General features: G+C 42.6%; 1 protein-coding gene across 2 annotated transcripts in view; it reads left to right on the top strand.

Annotated features, from left to right (window-relative positions):
- Positions 1 to 21,795, top strand: part of ric1 (RIC1 homolog, RAB6A GEF complex partner 1) — a 121,845-nt gene that overhangs the window by 27,685 nt on the left and 72,365 nt on the right. For both annotated transcript variants that reach the window (XM_055632639.1, XM_055632638.1), the window contains exon 3: positions 17,675 to 17,754. In XM_055632639.1, the coding sequence (XP_055488614.1) occupies positions 17,675 to 17,754 (80 nt within the window). The remainder of the gene's footprint in view (positions 1 to 17,674; positions 17,755 to 21,795) is intronic.

Here is a 21,795-nt window from a genome sequence, read left to right as displayed (position 1 = left end):
GAGGAGAATGTAGCTTTAACCAAATATTGATATTGCAACAAAAGCTTTTCACTGTACCTCGGTACACATGATAATAAACTAAACTGAAACTGAAAGAGAAATAGATGTGGGAATCTGGAGCAACAAACAATCTGCTGGAGGAACTCAGCAGACTGAGCAGCATCTCTGGGGGAGGGAGTGGGGGGGAGATGGGGGGAGGGAATTGTATGTTTTTGGCCAACACCATGCATCAAGACAGAACGGCGAGAAAAGATTGCCCGAGTTAAGAGGAGAGGTGAGACGGGTGCCAGATAGTGATTGGTGGAATGAGGATGGGTGAATGTCTGGCAGATGGAGCCTGGTAAGGGAGGGGTAGAGAAGGAATTGGGAGGCATGTGGATGATAGATGAAAACTCAAAAAAAGGAGAGATGGAGCAACGTGAAAGGGATTTGGGGGAGGGTGAAGGTGGAGATAGCTCAGATGGCGATAAGCTGGAACACAAAAGCTTGTGTTTGAGCTCAGTTTATTGTGATGTGTACTGAGGTAGCTTTTGTTACATGCTAACCAGTCAGAGCTACAAAAACTACCAGCATTGTCTCAAAAGGTCAGACAGCATCATCAAGGACTTGCACCACCCTGACTATGCTCTTATTTCACTCCTCCCATTGGGAAAAAGGTATAGAATTCTGAAAATTGTAACGTCCGGGTTCAGGAACAGCTTCTTCCCAACTACCACCAGGGTGTTGAAAACTACAAACTCCTACTAAATTATGAACTACCTTGGCTGCACTAGGGATTTTGAGTTTTATTTCGCTTTTGCAGTATATTGACTTTTGTGTTTATTACATTATCTATTGAGCACTCTGTCTACAAACCTGTTGTCCTGCCTCAAGTGAAAATGTCATTGTTTTTTTTCAGTACGTATGACAATAAAATACTCATGAAATTGTGTTCAAGGGATGGTGAATGGGAGGTGCGGCATACAATCTAATCCAAAAATTATTTGCATTATTATGTACATTGTTGCAGTGGTTTTTGCACTAATGAACTTAGCTTAGAGATATAGCATGGAAACAGGCCATTCAACCCACTAAGTCCGCGCCGACCAGCAATCACCCATACATTAGTTATATCCTACACACCAGGGACAACTTTTACAGAAGACAATTAACCTACAAACATGTGCGTCTTTGGAATGTGGGAGGAAATTGGAGCGCCTGGATAAAACCCACGTGGCCACGGGGAGTACAGACAAACTCCATACAGATAGCACCTGTAGTAAATACAGGCATGAGGTTTCTCCGCAGTCTCGCGGATTTCCGCGGATTTTGAAATTTATTTAAAAAAAATGGAAATCTCTATAAATGGCTTTCCACGAGTCTGATGATCGAGGGCGCCGATTGGACGAGAGGGACGTCGGTCAGCAGGCAGTGGGGGGGGGGGGGGGCGGGGGACATGATGATTCAGCGCGATGATTAGAGGAGGGAGATCGGTCAGAGGCGGAAAATGGTGGGGCAGGATTGAGAATAGAGAGTGGTGATTGGAGGAGGGAGGCATCCGGGGGTGGGACAAAGTGAGGCGCCAGGAGCGCAGGTAGCGGCGGCCCCGGGGGACGGCAGCGGGAGAGTGGGCACTGGGCTGGGAAAGGCCAGGGCGTGGCTGCAGGGCCTTGTCGGTGTCAATAAGTGTTTTAAAGCAAGTAAAAGGAGCGTGTGTGAGCCCTGGTGAGCAGAGGGGGAAGTCTCTGTGAGTGTGAGCAGTGAGGGGGTCCCTGTGAGTGTTAGCAAAGATGAGTGGGGGAGGGGCAGGGATTGGGAACAATTTTGGTGAGCCCCAGGTTCCAAGCCAAGGTCTGCTCATTCATAGAAATATAATTATAAAGTCTATTATAGACTTTATATCTCTATGGTAAAATGGAAAGTAATCAAATGTGCGCTTAAAAAGTACATGCGACTTAATGGACCAAACAGATCTAAGCTACATCTATCTATAGACTTTTAAAACTCTGTGTGTGTGTGTGGGTGTATGCTACTTTGATTTTGCCTTTGATTCGTTACTCCGCGAAAACCAGGCCCAAAAACGCCGAGATTTTTACCATTTCGCTAGCAATTTTACTTTTACATTTGCTGATCCACTCCTCATTAAATTTAGTCATTTTTCTGCACACATTTTTAATAAAATCCTTCCCCCCCCCCCCCCCCCCCCTCCCCACTCACTCATTTTTTCGCCTCACGCTGCCGACCTTCTCGTCCCGTGCCCCATGCGACCATAACGGCTGCTGCCGCCCGGCTCTCCTCCACCCCTCCCCCACCCCCCCCCGGCCCGGCTCTGTCACGCTGGCGGAAGCCAAAGATCGGCCGGTCCCCCCGCTGCTTTTCGCTGTCTCACTCGGCATCATGCCCACCCGCAGGCTCACTCGGCATCACGCCCGCCCGCCCACTCCACCCTCCCTCTCCCCCTCCCCGTACTCGGGGTCTGAAGTGCCGAGGATGTGAGGCCATGGAGCTGACGCTCACTCTTGAGGCCGACGGCTGCTGGGCGGCTCTACCCCTCTCCTCCCTCCCTTCTTAATATAATATCAATGGGGGTGGATAGTGTGTGTGAAGGGTGGTTAGTGTGTGTGTGAGTGTGAGAGGTTGGTTAGTGTGTGTGTGACGCCTCAGGCCGCCCCCACCCCTCGCAACCGCGCGTTGCGGGTACAGTCTGCACTTGGTCTCGTTTTAATATAAAATTGCATACATGTAAGCCTACAAGTAACAAACAAAATGTGTAGATCACCTCTGAAAAGTACATAGTTACAATACCACTTGTTTTAATGACTGAAATGAAAAAAAAAAAGTAATTTCATAAAATAGATCCTGGAAAACCAATAACCATTGGTGAAAAACCAGTCCAGGCATTAAATGTTGGGCTTCAGCCCCATCCTACCCTTTGGGCTTCTACCCCATCCTAACTTAGTGGTGTGTGCTAGTTGTCTGTGCGTGATCTGTGTGTGTGTTAGTTGTCTGGGGAGGGAGAGGGCCGGCGACAGGAGCGGATGCCGGGGCCCTGGCGGACGGGTGTGAGCTGAGGCCGAGGTTTGTAAACGTTGCTCCAACCCCTGGCCCGGCCCTCCGTGTATTGTTCACCGCGTCTCCCCCGCGTCATGCACTCTGATCAATTATCTGCTGTTCAAATAAAGCTTTTGTGCGATATCCTTCCAATCTCTGCTATCAAGCTGTGGAATTAGTTTTCAAATATGTACAAAATAAGAACATTTATTTTCTAAAATTAAGATTAGATGCAGCTATGAAGCATTATCTTAACATGTCTAGTATAAAGCCATTTTAAAACTCAAAGGCAATTTCTAGTCTGAATGGCTCAGATAAAGTGCGCAGACACAATAAATTTAGTTTTGACTTTGTTCCATTATTAGAAGAAATCTGTACCGTTGACTCAAGTGGGAATGTATAATATTCTTGCAATTTGATATGCTGCCTGGAAAAATCTGGGTGAAAGAATCGCAAGTTTTACGTTGCAGCAATCCTTTGATTTGTGTTTTGTTCAATAAAACTATCCTGGCATTCCACGGCTGCCTCCATCTGCCTTAGCTGATTACTTGTCAAACAAACCTATCTGTATTTTATGACCAAGGCTTACACATTTTGTTTAGTATCATGACGACAGTCCTCAGCTGGTTTCCACAGTGATACAGTCATACAGAACAGAAGCAAGGCCTCTGGCCCACCATCCACGCGAACAATCAACTACCAATTTATGCTAAACCCATTTTCTAGATTTAGTCGCGTTTAGAGAGACAGCGCAGAAATAGGCGATTCACCCATCGAGTCCGCGTCGACCAGCGATCCCCGCTCACTAGCACTATCCTATACACACTAGGGACAATTTACAATTTTTACCAAGCCATTTAGCCTACCTGTGCATCTTTGGAGTGTGGGAGGAAACAGGAGATCCCAGAGAAAACCCCGCAGGTCACAGGGATGACATACAAACTCTGTACACACAGACAGTACCTGTAGTCAGAATCGTACCTGGGTCTCTGGCGGTGTACCTCTACTACTCTACCATCATGCCCCCTATCATTTGTCCCACAATCATCAGAGCAATTCAACTAAAAGTAGAAAATGCTGGATATACTCAGTAGATCATGTCACATCTTTGGGAAGAGAAAGTCAACTTTTAGATTTTAACAGAACAATTCAAGTGCTTATCCAGATTCCTCCTACCGTACTTCAAACAACCCCTCGGTCAGTGCTTTTTCCAGATTTCATTCACTGCAGAAAAAAAAACCCTCTCTAAACCGTGTACCCTTTAGTTAAACACGCGCCTTCCAGTTTTCGACATAACTGCTCTAAGGAAAAAATTATTTTTATGTATCCTATATTTGCCATCTAATTTTTTTTACCTCAATCAGGCCTCCTTCAACCTCCCCAGCTTTGAGAAAAGCAAACCCAGCCTATCCACTATGTCCTCATAAGTGAAATTGAAAATCCCAGGCAACACACTGATGATTCTCTTCTACGCCCTCTTTTGAACACACTTCCTTCCTATAGTGTGGTGACCAGAAGTGCCACAGTCTTCCAGCTTATGGCCTCACTAATATTTTATTTCAGAGTACAAAACTTACTTGCTCTTATTTTCAATAATAAAGGGAGTATCCTGTATGTTCCCCCCCACCTTATTTACAGGTGCTGCCAATTTTGGGTATCCTTAGCTTGTAACAACAAAGTTTGGTGCACTACCATTCACAGAATTTATCCTAGCTTTGTTTGCCCTCCCAAAATACATCACTTTGTACTCCTTAGGGTTAAATATAATCTGTCATTGCTAAGTCTACTTTACCAATTGCGAATCTCATTCTGTGGCCAAGTTATAGGAGTAGAATTGGGCCCTTCGGCCCATTGAGTCTACTTTGTCATTCAATCATGGCTGATCTCTGCCTCCTAATCCCATTTTCATGCCTTCTCCCCATGACTTGGCGTCCACAGCAGAACGTGGCAATGAGTTCTACAGATTAACTACCCTCAAACTAAAGAAGTTCCTCCTCACCTCCTTTCTAAAAGAGCGCCCTTTAATTCTGAGGGTATGACCTCTGGTCCTGGACTCTCCCACTAGTGGAAACATCCTTTCCACATCCACTCTATCTATGCCTTTCATTATTCTGTAACTTTCAATGAGGATCCCCCCTCAACCTTCTAAACTTCAGTGAGTAGAGGCCCAGTGCTGTCAAATGCTCATCATATGCGAACCCACTCATTCCTGGAATTATACTTGTAATCCTCCTCTGGACCTTCTCCAGAGCCAGCACATCCTTCCTCAGATATGGGGCCCAAATATGCTTACAGTACTTCAAATGCGGCCTGACCAGTGTCTTATAGAGCCTCAGCATTACATCTCTATTTTTATATTCCAGTCATCTTGATATAAATGATATAAATCTCCATTGGGTTTGCCTTCCTTACTACTGATTTAACTTGCAAATTAATTTTTTGGGAGTTACTGCACCAGTACTATCAACAACGTCACCAATTTTCATGTCATCTGCAAACTTACTAATCTTACCTGCTATGTTCACATCCAAATCATTAATGTTTTTAAGAAGCAGTAAGGGCCTTAACACAGATCCATTAGTTCACCACAGATTAATGAATTCCAAACAGAAAAGTACCCCTCCATCATCACCTATGTTTATTAAAGGCTTTTCGGAGGATCATCAACCACATTAACCTCATCCATGCACTTTACCAAAGGTTCTTCAAAAAGTTCAATTAAATTAGTCAAAGACCGGTTAGGCCACATTTTGAGTATTGCAGCAGTTCATTTCACACTGTGGATGCTTTAGAGAGAGTGCAGAAGAGGTTTACCCGAATGCTGCCTGGATAAGGGGGGTATTAGCTACAAGGAGAGGTTGGACAGACTTAGATTGCTTTGTTTAGAATGTTGGAAGTTGATAGAAGTAGAATATTATGACAGGCATAGATAGAATAGAACCTATTTTCCAGGGTGAAAATGTCAAAGAGAGCCTAGCTATAAAGTGACAAGGGCAAGATTTAAAGGAGATGTTTGGGGCATGTTTTGTCCGCAGAGGGTGGTGGATACTTTATACTTGCAGCCAGGGATGGTGGTGGAGGCAGATACGATAGTGTTGTTTAAGAGGCTTTGGATGGGCACCTGGATATGCAGGGAATGGTGGGGTATGTATAGGCAAAATATGTTAGTTTATCTACACATCTACACAAACATTGGGGGCTGATGGGCCTATTCCTGACGTGAATCAGACGTGATATCACTGTTAATAAAACCATGCTAATTATCTTTCCATGTTCGTTCGTTCAACAACGAGGTCTGATTGACCTGGACGATGACACGTTGGCTTGGCTCGCCTCAACGGAGCTGCAGGTCTAAAAGACATACGACAGAAGAAGAAGATCTTTCCATGTCTTTCCAAGTGTAAATTGACCTTGTCACATAGAATTTCTTCCAATAACATCTCTGCCATTGACATCTGCTTCACAGGCCTGTAATTTCCTGGCTTATCCCTGCTGCCATTAGATACATTCATGGAGTACTGTAGTCCTTTGAAATTACTGGCTAGAGTGTCCATTTGTTGACTCTGAAGGGATACAAACTAGGCTAATGTATGACGTTGCTTGTTGAAATGACTGACTGCCCATCGAAGAAACATACTATTGTGAGTCAATTTTTACCATCAATATTAACTAACATGATGTATTAGTTTTGGTGACAGCTTAATTGACCTGTATGTGATCCATGCCACAGTTGAATAGTCCACTGATGTTCATTGTCTGCAAATCACTGAATGAATTAGATGGATGACCTGCGGCAACTATGGCCTATTTGTGAATTTGAAGTTTATCGTCAGGAAAGACTAACCTAGCTTGTTATCAAGTTAGACGTTGCATTGCATAAAGGTACAAAACTGTGTCTTGGGGGAGGGGATAGAAAGTGAATTAGTAGCATTTATCCATACATTGATTTAGTTTCCTCAGAAAAATTATAAGAATTATTCGGAGAATGCATTCATGTTTGGTGCAATTTGGTTCATTGTGAAAGCCTAAGCTGTTTAGAAACGGAGGCTCAGTGAGTTTAAAAGAAGTAGGCCCGACAGACCTGAATTTAGGCAGAGAGTTGGGAAACTAATCAAAGTAAGTAAAGCAGTGACTTAATCGCAGGAATGTCCGTTTTTTTTAACATTTACTTTTTATATACTTGTATGTAAAAAGTAGAGGCATGGCAAGGACTGGGAATGCTGATCCTGTGCCACGTAGATATCCCAGTTTGTTTCCCGTATCCTGGGCAACACCAGGTACAGGATGCCTTGTCGGAATTTGAAACAGAAATTAGGAAAAAAAAACAGATGTTTCATTTACTTCAAAAAGGAATTGTTGGCCTCTGTATCAGAAACATACCTTAACATTGTGTCCTACTTCTTTTCATATGTTCAGAAACTCTTAAATTATTCAATTAGAACGTAGAATTAATTATGCATTTCATCAGATTACAAACACTGGGGTCAAATGTACTTTTATCCTTTGCACTAAAATTGATTAAATGATGTTTGTGAAAATAGCTGTGGCATTCCTCAAAGCCTACCCTAGACTTGTTGTCTGACCTGCTGGCTAGCATTTACAGGAGTATGCTGGTAATTATCTGCTTTTCAGGGTGTAAAATAAGAACATGGCAGAAGCACGTGCCAGTCACATATCAACCATCTTTCTGTTGAGCCCGTGATCACTCTGCTCCTTTGTCACACTGTTAACGTCTGGTGAAGCTGGAAAACTCCAGACCTTTGCACCAGCAAATGGCCTCCACTCAAGGCACTGAGCTTTTTTGGTGCATCTGGTTTGTTGAATGGTGGGAAAACTCTACATGAGATGTTGGGGGGGGGGGGGGGGCGAGGAGGGCACGGGCTGCTTAGCTTAAATTGAGACATAGAAGTAATGGTGGGAGAGGGAAGCAATGATATAAAAACCCACGCTGGCTGTAAATAGTTTAAAAATGTACCCATTTGTTCCAGTTTTCTGCTTCTCAGCTGCATTTTGTTTTGGGGGGGGAGGGGGGTGCGAGGTGATTTAGGTATATGGCACACAATTCGCACACAATGGCATATCAGCAAGGATAGTAAGGAGTGACAGAGCAGTGTGAAGTGCAGCTGTTAGTATGCAGAAAATAGTTGTGAGCAGTTGGCCAGACAGTCCAATCTTTTGTAACCTCGTCTGGCAATGTTTTTAACTTCACTTCCTTTGTACATTTAAAAAAACAGAACAGGTTCTGACAGCATTTTCTGTAGTCTTTTCTGACTCTGAAGTTGGAACTAAATAAAGAACTCAACAGAACATTTGGCACCCATCAATGTGTTAGACATTCTGCTACTAAGCTGTATGAGCAGATTGAACAGATATTAGTGAAGCTCTCGCAGTTAAATTTCACCCTTGTAATTGTTCTATTGACCAGAGAGAATTGATAGAGAGAAAATTTAATAGAGAGTTACATAGAGCTCTAGGGGCTAGTGGAGTCAAGGGATATGGGGAGAAGGCAGGCACGGGTTATTGATAGGGGACGATCAGCCATGATCACAATGAATGGCGGTGCTGGCTCGAAGGGCCGAATGGCCGCCTCCTGCACCTATTTTCTATGTTTCTATGATAAGAAACCGTGGAATATTAGCATAATAAATCAGATTCAGTAAATATGCTGATGTAATTTTTTGATCACCGCATCGGTGTGAAGGAACTAGGCTAGGCTGCTAGTAATGTGGAAGCCTAGGAACTTATCAACCATCTTTCTAGCAGCTCTGTTGATGCGTGCAGGGTTGTGTTCACCCCTTTGCTTAAATTAACGACCGACTCTTTTGACTTGCTGATGTTAAGTGCCCAATTGTTGCCTGGACACCTTGACACAAAGTTCTCGATCTCTGTCATGTACTCTGTTTCATCGTTGCTGTTGATCTGGCTGACAATAGTTGTCTCATTGGTGAAGATCAAATTGGCTTTGTACTTGGCCACACAATCATGGGTGTACAGGGAGTAGAGCAAGAACCCTGAGAGCATTGGTGTGTTGATGGTCAGGATTGTGGCATCATTATGACCAATTCTAACCAACTGAGCTCTGTTGGTATGGAAGTTCAAAGCTAGTTGTAGATGGAGACTAGAGTCAAGAAGCTTAGGAAAGTTTAAGATGCAGCTTTCAGTTTCTTAGTACCAATTTTCAAATTGCTGCCAATTTTTGCAGTTTTGGTCTCCAAATTTGAGGAAGGACACTATTGCTATTGAGGGAGTGCAGCGTAGGTTTACAAGGTTAATTTCCAGGATGGCGGGACTGTCATATGTTGAAAGAATGGAGCGACTGGGCTTGTATACATTGGAATTTAGAAGTATGAGAGGGTATCTTATTGAAACATATAAGATTATTTAGGGATTGTACATGCTAGAGGCAGGAAACATTTTCCTGATGTTGAGGCAGTCCAGAATCAGGGGCCACAGTTTAAGAATAAGGGGTAGGCCATTTCGAACGGAGATGAGGTAAAACTTTTTCACCCAGGGAGTTATGAATCTGTGGAATTCTCTGCCTCAGAAGGCAGTGGAGGCCGATTCTCTGGATGCTTTCAATAGAGAGTTAGATAGAGATCTTAAAGATAGTGGAGTCAAGGGATATGGGGAGAAGGCAGGAATGGGGTACTGATTGTGGATAATCAACCATGATCATAGTGAATGGTGGTGCTGGCTCGAAGGGCCGAATGGCCCAATCCTGCACCTATAGTCTATTGTCTAATAGACAATATCTGAAGTTCCTTCTTGCACAAAGGAACTGCAGATGCTGGTTTAAACCGAAGATAGACACAAAATGCTGGAGTAACTCAGCGGGTGAGGCAGCATCTCTGGAAAGAAGGAATGGGTGATATTTTGGGGCGAGACCCTTCTCCAGCATTTTGTGTCTATCTATGACTATGTAGCATGTGGCTTCAGTGTTGCAAGGTATTAGGATAAGTGGACTTGGCAATGTCCAATGCAGTCAGCTGTTTCTTAGTATATGGAGTTAATTATGGCAATGATAGCTTGATGGTCAAATCACTAGTTTATAAGATGCATTCACAAGTTAGCAATACAGAAAAATATGAATTGTTTATAATATGGAATAAAAAACAGTATTGGGTTAACAGCAAACTACAGTTTGGTGTGCAAATCTATCTGGTTTTCTCTCCCTATTTCCATATCTTCTCTATATCAATCAGCAGATGAACTGTAAGACCGTAATTTACTTTTGAGATGCTACTCTTTTGTGTCAAGAATAGAATAGAATGCCTTGTCATTTAAACAGCTTGGTTTGAACGAAATTGCATTTTCTACAGTCTTACATTACAAAAAAAACCAAGACCCGCACTTAACACAGTTTACATAAACATCCATCACAGTGGATCTCCAACACCTCTTCCCTTTGTTCTTCTCCCGCGATCCAGCAGTCCCAACTGCAGCGTCGAGGCGAACAGGGGCTCCTGATGTTAAAGCCCCCAGCGGGCGATGGTAAGTCCTGTGGCCTTTTAAGCCACGCGGGGTGATGTTAGGCCCGGCTCTGCGTCCTTTAAACCCCGCGATTCCAGCAGGAGAAATTGCCATTGTGGGAGCTCCAAGAAGCGGTCTCGCACCAGGGACCTGCGAGCTCCCGATGTTCCTGTCCACCGGGCCTTCGGCCGGAGCCTCCGAAGCTCCGCTGTCGGGTCGCAGCCGCGTGCCTCCACAGCTGTTCCCGTTCCGAAGACGGCTAGCTCCGCGATGCAGGTCCGCAGGCTCCGCGACTCGAGCCCTTAGGGTGGTACCGGCCGGAGGCCGCCGCCAGCTCCACGATGTTAGGCCCAACGACATCGGAGCCCCCGAACGGGGAAGAGATTAAACGGTCTTCCCCACACCCACATATGCACAGCTAAAAAAAATAATAAAAACTAGACTCAAGACATACATTTAACAAGACAACATTTTTAAAAAAGACAGACGGACTGTAGTTGAGCCACTGCCGATAGGCCCTGCCACACCGCACGCAGTAGCAATTACATTTATTTGGAAAGCCTACGACCCAGCATTAACATTTTTCATAGCATCATGGAGGAGCCATACAGCATGGAAACAGCCGTTTTGGCACAACTTGCCCATGCAAACCAAGGCTCATCTGCTTTTGTTTAGTCCAATGTGCTTGTGCTTTCCTATCCATGTACTTGTCCAAATGTCTTTAAAATGTTATTATAGTACCTGCCTCAACTACCTCCTCTGGCAGCTCTTCCATATACCCACTACCCTCTATGTGAAAAGGTTGCTCCTCAGGTTCCTGTTAAATCTTTCCCTTCTCACCTTCAAGCTCTGTTGCCTGGTTCTTAATTTCCTCACTCTGGGTAATAGATTCTGTGCATTCACTCTATCTATTCCCCTCATGATCCACACCTGTACAATATCACCCCTTAGCCTCCTGTTCTCCAAGAAATAATATCCAAGCGAACCCGACCTCTCCCTATAGTTCAGTCCTGTCAACATCCTTGTAAATCTTCTCTGCATTCCTTCCAGCTTAATGACATCCTTCCTATAGCAGGGTGACCAAAGCTGAACACACTACAAAGCAGGAAGTAAATCAGCTGGTCAAGCAGCACCTCTGGAGAACATGGATAGATGGCGTTTCGGATTGGGACTCTTCTTCAGACAATACTACAAATGCAGCCTCTCCAATGTCTTGTAAGGCATCGTGTATATGTTGACATCCTTCCAATTATAGGAAGGATGACAACAAAATAGAGAGAGTACAGAGGAGATTTACTAGAATGTTGCCTGGGTTTCAACAACTAAGTTACAGAGAAAGGTTGAATAAGTTAGGTCTTTATTCTCTGGAGCGCAGAAGGTTAAGGGGGGACTTGATAGAGGTCTTTAAAATGATGAGAGGGATAGACAGAGTTGATGTGGATCAGCTTTTCCCTTTGAGAATAGGGAAGATTCAAACAAGAGGACATGACTTCAGAATGAAGGGACAGAAGTTTAGGGGTAACATGAGGGGGAACTTCTTTACTCAGAGAGTGGTAGCGGTGTGGAATGAGCTTCCAGTGGAAGTGGTGGGGCAGGTTCGTTGGTATCATTTAAAAATAAATTGGATAGGCATATGGATGAGAAGGGAATGGAGGGTTATGCTATGAGTGCAGGCAGGTGGGACTAAGGGAAAATAATTGTTTGGCACGGACTTGTAGGGCCGAGATGGCCTGTTTCCGTGCTGTAATTGTTATATGGTTATAATGAACACAATTGTGTTGGATTTGAACATGGCAAAAGCACTGCAAGTTTAGCTAACCTTGCGTGAACATTCTTTTGAATATAGGGGAACATGTTCAAAATGGAAGAGCTGGAACAGCTTCACACATTCAGAGAATTAAACTTATAATCCTTGAACAGGTTGCATCCTACCAAAGGATAGAACTACCACAGTTGTTGGCATCAGAGGTGCAGGTTGGAAGGAATTGAACCTGGTAAACTTCTACATTGATCCTGGATCCCAAGAAGTCTCATGGCATTTTCAAATGCTTGTAAGGAAACCTTAGTTTAGTTTAGAGATATAGTGCGGAAACAGGCCATTCGGCCCACCGAGTCCACACCAATCAGCGATCCTCATAGACTACACACTAGGGCCAATTTACAATCTTTACTGAAGCCAATCAACCTACAAACCACGCGGTCACAGGTTGAACGTATAAACTTCACACAGACTGCGCCCGTAATCAAGATCAAACCCGGCTCTCTAGCGCTGTAAGGCAGCAACTCCACTGTTGCGCCACTGTGGCTCCACAACTCTCCACAATTAGAAACTCTTGATAATCACTTGCTATCTTCTTTGACTGTTTTTGCCAAGTTAATGCTTGTAGATGTATCTATATGTCATAGTGTTTGGTGTGGCCACCACGTGTTCTTGTGGAAGTGAAGTCCAATCTAAGGACACCATCCATCAATGGAATTGAGACTGTGAACAGTTTTAGCAGCTCTGGTAGATCCTTTGAGATTCTGAAATCTATCAGCTGCTGCAGGAGAATTATATTCCGCCACAGTCTATAATTGCATTGCCCGTATATCCATCCCTATTATTGTTGTAAAGCAGAATACTACCCAGCAGTGATTCCATGTAGAATGTAAAAGTGAATGCCAGAAGCATCAGCAGATATTTAAAAATGAGCTGCCAGCATGGGGAAACAACATAACATAAATTGAAGAAGCAGTGTGCAGGCAACAAAGAAAATAACAATTACCAATCAACAGATTGGCTAAATTTTCTATGTAGCAAGTGAAAGGAGGTGGCTCCATGTTGCTCAACGATGGTGAATCAGAGAATGTGAGTGCCAAGGAGTAAACACCATGGAAGCTGGCTCTTTGGCCCACCAAGTGCACGCCAACCATCAATCATACCAGTTCTATGTTATCCCGCTCCCTGCATACACGGGGAATTTGTAGAGGCCAGTTTACCTGCAAACCCACACGTCTTTAGTGTGTGAAAGAAGCCAAAGGGGCTGGAGGAAACCCACATGATCACAGGGAGAACGAGCAGACTTTGCACCGACAGCACCAAAGGCCAGGATCGAACCCGGGTCTCTGGCACTGTGAAGCAGCAGCTGTATCGTGACGTCTTCAGTCGGGAATGTGCATTTCGTCCCCCTTCAGCAAGAATGTTTGCACCACCTTCTCAAGGAAAAGAAGAGATGAGAACTAAACGCTGGCCTTATCAACATTTTTCTGATATGAATGTAAGAAAGAACTTGTTGAAGACTGGTATCTATGATAATAGCGGTATCATACGTGAGCCTTGGGAAACGTGGTCACGTTAGTCACTTCTGGGGCATTATGCATGAGCCTAATACAGTATCTCTTTAACTCAACATTACACATACACCTTACAAACACGCTTCATTTGTTAGTGGAAATTCTACAGTGAAGCATAATCATGCGCTGAATTGCAATGAAATGTTATTGAAACCAATTACTGTTGGTGGTCAGTGGGGATCAGGGAAAAAATCACTTCATTCTATTTTTATCCTCATTCACAAGACTAATTCCCTATTCCGCAAGCAACACATAGGCGGGTATCATATTTGTCAAAAAGTGTCATGACACGGCATGTTGGTTTTAATAAACAGAGATGTTTTGACTTGTCCAGAGGCTAATCTTCACTGAGACTATTTACAGGAAGTTTAGAAACATGTTTTGCTAAATGTATGCCAGTAGATGTACTGTTGTTATTAAACAAAACAGCCAATTTCTAAATAGCATATAACAATTAACATTTGTGAGCCATCATGTACAGTGATCTTTAAGATTGAGTCTTTATGTTTATGTTTATAATTTCACCAAACATGTAACTCCAGTAGACTTTTTTCAAAGTAGATACTGCATATATATTTAGGGCCACGTTAACACATTGGTTTTTATTTTGTGCATCAGGATTCAAAGTGGTCCAAGTTACTAGAAAATTTGATTAATGTGCATGAAGAGCATTGTTTACTTGGCAGGAAGAATTGCATATAATGTCCTGTCCAAACTTTGACATTCCTATCAATTTTTTGTTCATGGCTATTTGATGACTGAGGACCACATACTTTTACAATTGTTAAAGATATTTGGTTTATGAAGAGCCATTGCTAATAATTGTTTACTTCAGAGCTCCTTTTGGTATGCCAACATATTTATGCTGAGAATTTGGATGTATCTCTTAACAGCTTAAGTAAAGTCTGTACATAATCTCAGTGCGCCTGGTTTTACGAAGGTGGAATGGTAGGAGGCAAAATTGTCACAAACAGATAATCTACTGGTTCAAAATAAATTTATTCGAATTTGACCTGGAATGCCATCAAGTGACTGAATGAAAGAGACTTTTTGTGGCAGATGGAACCACAGAACTGGGGAACCCGTCCCGAGGATCCGGATGCTCAGCCGGCCACGGAACGGAGGACCTGTCCGAAGGCTCGGCGGCCGCAGAACAGGGAACACGCCCAAAGGCTCATCCGACTGTGGAACCAGGAAATTGCCCAAAGGCTCAGCTGACCGTGGAACCAGCAAACTGCCCAAAGGCTCGGTGGGCCGTGGGACCAGGAAAGAGCCTCAGTAGATGTTGGACACGAGGAGTAGGAACCGGTAGGGTGAACCGGGGTATTGCATCCAGCGCCTTCAAGGTCAACTGCAGGAGGCACCTCCGGGGCACAAAGATGGCCAGTCGAGGAGAGGGATGCTGGTTTACAGGCCAATCCGGTCGAAGACGACGGAGGGAGGCCCTACAGGAGCCTGGGGTTTGCCTGGTTTCGGAACTGCTCCAGTTGATCAAGTGCATGGGAAATGGTGCCAAAACATGGTGGCGTCTGCATTTGTAAACATGCAAAAAGAATTTAACTGTGCAATTGCACATGTGACAAATAAATTACCATTGAACCATATGCTGAGCTCCAGTATGACCATCATCATCATTCCCCTTGAATTTTCGGTTGCCTATGTTGAGGGCACGAGAACTGAGTAAGAGAGCAGGATATTCTCTGGATGCTTTCAAGAGAGAGCTAGATAAGGCTCTTAAAAATAGCGGAGTCAGGGGATATGGGGAGAAGGCAGGAAGGGTACTGATTGGGGATGATCAGCCATGATCACATTGAATGGCGGTGCTGGCTTGAAGGGCCAAATGGCCTACTCCTGCACCTATTGTCTATTGTCTATTAGGGATGAGTTGCAGAGCCAAAATTCAAACTAAAATACATCCAGATCTGATGCAGACGCCCAATTAATTATGACCTTAATATTCTCTGTTTTTTAATATAGGAAGGATGTTTGTCTGCTCCCACGTGTGCCCTATTTTTAACTAGTTTCTGAGGCAGTTTGCAACATGGGGCATTATTTTTAGTTTTGTGGGGAAAATATGTTTTTCTGTCACTTGTGAATTTATGGTGAATATTTATGTTGCAGTCTTTTTTTGAGTGACAAATTTTTCCCATATCCGTTTTCCTGTTAATTTGGCTGAATCAACCCATAAATTCCATGTTTTTCTCTCTTTTTTTGCCTTTTTCTACCCATCTTAAACTCATGCAATCATCAAACATTCCTTTTTCCTTATTTGGGTACTCTGTCTTCACTATTCTTACCCCAAGTCTTGGCACTTCTTGATACTGATCGGCTGGATAAGCCCACAGAGTCTTCATATAGCTGAATCAATCTTTTGATTTCATTATCACATCAGCGTGCATTTGTGTGAAATGGCAACTGCTGCTCTATCTACAGTACAATAAATACACTTAATATATATTTCATTTGTGGATGAATACTTTGGGAGTTCCTGATTGGGGCTTTAGAAACATTATTTTTAGGACTGGACTATTTGTCCCTGAGATTATCTTCACCCCTCTCTGAGAGCTTTCTGAAAATATCTGTTTTTCAAAGATGTGAATATTCCAATGTACAAATAACCAGCCTCCTGTTTTTGACCATTAAATTTGGTTAAGGTGAGATTTCATTGTCCATGTTCAAACTTGCATAAAGTTCCTTTCAGACATTCCTCTTGTGCGGAGGGGTCTGGATTGGTTCCAATATAAGGATAATTTTGATGTTAAAGTTGGCTGCCTTGATTTCAAATCTCTTCATATCTTTGTTTTTCTCTCTCCATAACCTTTCATTTTATCACAATGTGAATTATTTCCACACTCATTCTGGCTTCTAGATCATTCATGAATATCGTACCATTGGTAACTGGTAGGCTCCACACTTTCCCAATTAGCTCTGAACCCTCTTCACCTCTCTTAACCTATCACCACACCACCCCAACCACCTCTTTTTTAACATGGCTAAAAATGTAGGTTGTATGAATCATAAACCAAGTTTTGGTCATCAGTTCTATCGTACGACTTGATGTCAATAAATCTAGGTGGGACTATTGTTAAAACATTGTTTCCAAGTATTTGTAAATTGTTGTTAAACTCTCATTAAAAATGGTAACGACCCATTTTGTATACAGGAGACGCAAGAAATTGCAGACACTAAAATCTTGAGCAAAAAATAAAGTGCTGAAGAAAACATCTGGGTCAGGAAGCATCTGTGGAGGGTAGATGTTATTTTGGGACAGGACCCTTCAGACATTTTATATAGATTATTTTCAAAATCAACAATGTCTAAAAAACATTGTTCATAATCTGAAATTGTGTGGCATGTTTCTGAATCACAAATCAAAATTTCATCTTATAAAAATTAACATAGTGGTACGTTATAATAAGCATTTAAAATAAAATATAATTTTATAATCATCACAATGTGAGTATTGCGTTTGTATGTGGAAAAAATTGAGATTCAAACCAATATTTTTAATAAATATGGACACAAAGTGCTAGAGTAACTCAGCAGGTCAGGCAGCATCTCTGGAGAACATGACAGTCCATATTCTCCAGAGATGCTGCCTGACCTGCTGAGTTACTCCAGCACTTTGTTTTCTTTTTTTGTAAACCAGCACCTACAGTAGGGTCTTTGATTCTACTTTATAATAAATGTGTAAGAGATTGTTAACTAATTTATTGGATCTTTTTGGCCATGTTATTTCAGTATGTATGGCAAAAACATTGATATTCTTCGGGTTAAGAAAGGCAAGCTTACTTTTTTTTTTAAATGTATCAATTGTAATTTTGAATTCTGCTTCTTTCAGACGAAAAATGGATACATCTTACTCTTTGACATTGTGTATTCAGGACAAGAGAAATACTTATATGAACCAGCCTATCCCAAGTGAGTTTGAACTTTTAATTTTGAAATGGTTGTGTCGTTAAGTTGATATTGTTCTTGTTTGACATTGAGCACACAAGTTTAATTGTGTTTTGCAGAAACTCCATCACGGTTGTTTTTTAATGAATCGCTGCTTACAAACAAATTCTCCATCTCTCTACAACTATAGAATCATTAGTATGTCATCACACCCACTACATTTTCATCAATAAGGCAGACCCAACACTTGCTTTCAATAGACAATAGGTGCACGAGTAGGCCATTCGGCCCCACGTGCCAGCACCGCTATTCAATGTGATCATGGCTGATCATCCACAATCAGTACCCCGTTCCTGCCTTCTCTCCATATCCCTTGACTCTAATATGTTTAAGAGCGCTATCTAACACTCTCTTGAAAGCATCCAGAGAATCGGCCTCCACTGCGTTCTGAGGCAGAGAATTCCACAGATTAACAACTCTCTGGGTGAAAATGTTTTTCCTCATCTCCGTTCTAAATGGCATACCCCGTATTCTTAAACTGTGGCCACTGGTTCTGGATACCCACAACATCGGGAACATGTTTCCTGCATCTAGTGTGTCCAATCCCTTAATAATCTTATATGTTTCAATAAGATACCCTCTCATCCTTCTAAATTCCAGTATACAAGCCCAGCTGCCCCATTCTATCAAGGTATGACAGTCCCGCCATCCCAGGAATTAACCTTATAAACCTACGCTGCACTCCCTCATTAGCAAGAATGTCCTTCCTCAAATTGGAGACCAAAACTGCACACAATACTCCAGGTGTGGTCTCACTAGGGCCCTGTACAGCTGCAGAAGGACCTCTTTGCTCCTATACTCAACTCTTCTTGTTATGTGTTATGTTCTTCTCAACATGCTATGAGCTTTCTTCACTGCGTGCTGTACCTGCATGCTTACTTTCAGTGACTGATGAACAAGGATCCCCCAGATCTCGATGTACTTCCCCCTTTCCCATCTTGACACCATTCAGATAATAATCTGCCTTCCTGTTTTTGCCTACACAGTGGATAACCATGGCCCACCCCAGCTTTGTGTCATCTGCAAATTTGCTAATGTTACTTTTAATCCCTTCATCTAAAGCATTGATGTATATTGTAAATAGCTGCGGTCCCAGCACCGAGCCTTGCAGTACCCCATTGGTCACTGCATGCCATTCTGAAAGGGACCCGTTAATCCCTACTCTTTGTTTCCTGTCTGCCAACCAATGTTCTATCCATTTCCATATCCATATCGGTACCCTACCCCCAATACCATGTGCTCTAATTTTGCCCACTATTCTCCCATGTGGGACCTTCCAAACACTACATCCACGGCTCTCCCTTGTCCATTTTCCCAGTTACATTCTCAAAAAATTCCAGGAGATTACTCAAGCATGATTTCCCCTTCGTAAACCCATGCTGACTAGGACTGATCCTGTTACTGCTATCCAAATGTGCTGCTATTTCATCTTTTATAATTGACTCCAGCATCTTCCCCACCACCGATGTCAGGCAAATTGGTCTATAATTCCTTGTTTTCTCTCTCCCGCCTTTCTTAAAAAGTGGGATAACATTAGCTACCCACCAATCCACAGGAACTGATCCTGAATCTATAGAACATTGGAAAATTATCACCAATGCATGCATCCACGATTTCTAGAGCCACTTCCTTAAGTACCCTGGGATGCAGACTATCAGGCCCTCGGGATTTATCAGTCTTCAGTCCCATCAGTGTACCCAACACCATTTCCTGCCTAATGTGAATTACCTTCAGTTCCTCCGTCACCCTAGGTCCACTGGCCACTAGTACCTATGGGAGATTGTTTGTTTCTTCCTTAGTGAAGACAGATCCAAAGTACCTGTTCAACTTGTCTGCCATTTCCTTGTTCGCCATAATAAATTCACCTGTTTCTGTCTTCAAGGGTCCAACTTTGGTTTTAACTATTTTTTTCCTCTTCACATACCTAAAGAAGCTTTTGCTATTCTCCTTTATATTCTTGGCGAGCTTACCTTCGTACCTCATCTTTTCTCCCCGTATTGAGTCAGCTTGAGTCATGTCCACTGTTTCGGTCATCACCCTCGCCATTGACTGGCTTGGCTGTCGAGAACACAAAGAGTCATCTTGTGAGTGAGTGGGAAGATATTTGGCATTTAGGGACCAAGTCCAAACATTGTGGAAGTGACCTAATATTTGCAGAATCTCCAGTTTCCGAAAACTATAATTTATATCAGCCCTAATCTTTAAAGCATTTGTTGATGAAAAGTAGAAGAGCTTCAAGGGAGCTGAGGCAACCAAAGTTTCGGTTCACGGTTACGAAAAAGAATCTTGGGTTTTCTGACATTACTGTGTACTGAGATGTGCTTGATAACCAAATGTGCTGCACCAGAGTCAAATATACTGAAGACAAGATAGGCGAGAAAGAATCAAAGATCACTGCATATAAAGTCTCAAGTCTTAACTCTGCTTTTACTGTTGGTTGTCTATCTTTCATGCATACGTCACCTGTTGGCTTCCAGAGCCTGACTATACGACCAATCATTCACAGCATGCTAAAGACTTTAAAATGCTTTATGCTTATGGCATTGCATTTTGAGCCAAATGCAAAATGAAGAGCAATGGCCAACTTTGATTCTTTTGTAGTTTTGTACATGTTCAGTGAACCGAACTCCAGTGTTTTAGTTCACTTTTGATGGCATTACACAGTTTTCTGCTAAATTCTGTAATACATCGAAACCCCACTACAGTAATATGCCAAATGATTTAAATCTCCCCCTAACAATGAAGTTGTACAGGTCAATGTGGGCTGTAAAAATAATTATCAATCAATCAGCAAGCCTTGGTCGTGGTGGCTTCATATAAATGTAGACACAAAATGCTGGAGAAACTCAGCGGTTGAGTTATGTGTTTTTCTGTGTTCTTCGTGCACTATTTTAATTTATCCATATTAAAATGTAGCCATATAACTTGTTAACTGCAAAGTGTGTAATGTTGGGAGAAATTGGCAACATAACTAACTACAACATTAAGACACATGGACTACATTGGCCTCTGAAGATCAACTTATCTCTCCTTTGTTTCTTGCAATGTAAAGATCATGGCTTCAGTATAGGTAGTAATACAGTATATCAGAACTGAGGAAAACTAAGAAATTTACAGATAGGAATTGAAGGTAAAATTGAATTTTCTGAAAAATAGTAGATTTTTACATTGCTTGATCTTGTACAGATATATTTTATGTTAATTATTGTAATTTAGAGTGAAATAAAATATACTGGAGAACTTTGCATCTTAAAACAGAGTTTGATAAAGATAGCCAAAGGAACTACCATAAAAATCAGAATCATCACAAAGATAATTGCAGTCAGCAATGTCAAGAAATTGATGTAAAATTTTAGTACAGAACATAAACCTTTTATACCAAACCTGCCATTTTGTCAGTTCCCTTCAGGCTCAGGTTGAGTAGTTAGATTAAGTTGGAAGATTCCAAATGTCGACAAAGGAACTAAATTCTAGAGATAAGGTGAAAGTAACTGCCTTTCATGTTTGGGCCGCTTTTGATAGAGTGGCTTTTTGTAGTCCTGTAAAAATGAAAGCAGTGAGGTCACATCAAGGGAAAAAACTCCTGTGGCTGGAGTTATACATAGTTTAGAGATGCAACGTGGAAACAAGCCGTTGGCCCACTGAGTCCACACCGACCATTGATTACCCCTACACCAGTTCTATGCTATCCCACTTTTGCATCCTACACATTAGGGGCAATTTACAGAAGCCGACTAACCTACAAACCCACATGTCTTTGGAATGTGGGAAGAAACGGGAGCACCCAGAGGAAATCCACGCAGTCACAGGGAGTACATACAAACTCTGCACAGACAGCACCCATAGTCAGAATTAAACCCAGTTCTTTGGCACTTTGAGCACCTATTGCTGTGTCACTGACATCCCAAAATAAACCTTGAACAGATGGAGATGGTTGGAGGTAAGTCATCCCAACCCCAGGATATCATTGTAAGAGCTCCTCGGGGCAATGTCCTGGGCTCAACC

The sequence above is a fragment of the Leucoraja erinacea genome, chromosome 3, assembly GCF_028641065.1.
Source record: "Leucoraja erinacea ecotype New England chromosome 3, Leri_hhj_1, whole genome shotgun sequence".
NCBI classification, from domain to species: domain Eukaryota; kingdom Metazoa; phylum Chordata; class Chondrichthyes; order Rajiformes; family Rajidae; genus Leucoraja; species Leucoraja erinaceus.
The sequence above is the reverse complement of the archived record's forward strand: the minus strand, read 5'-3'. Positions and strand labels throughout refer to the sequence as shown.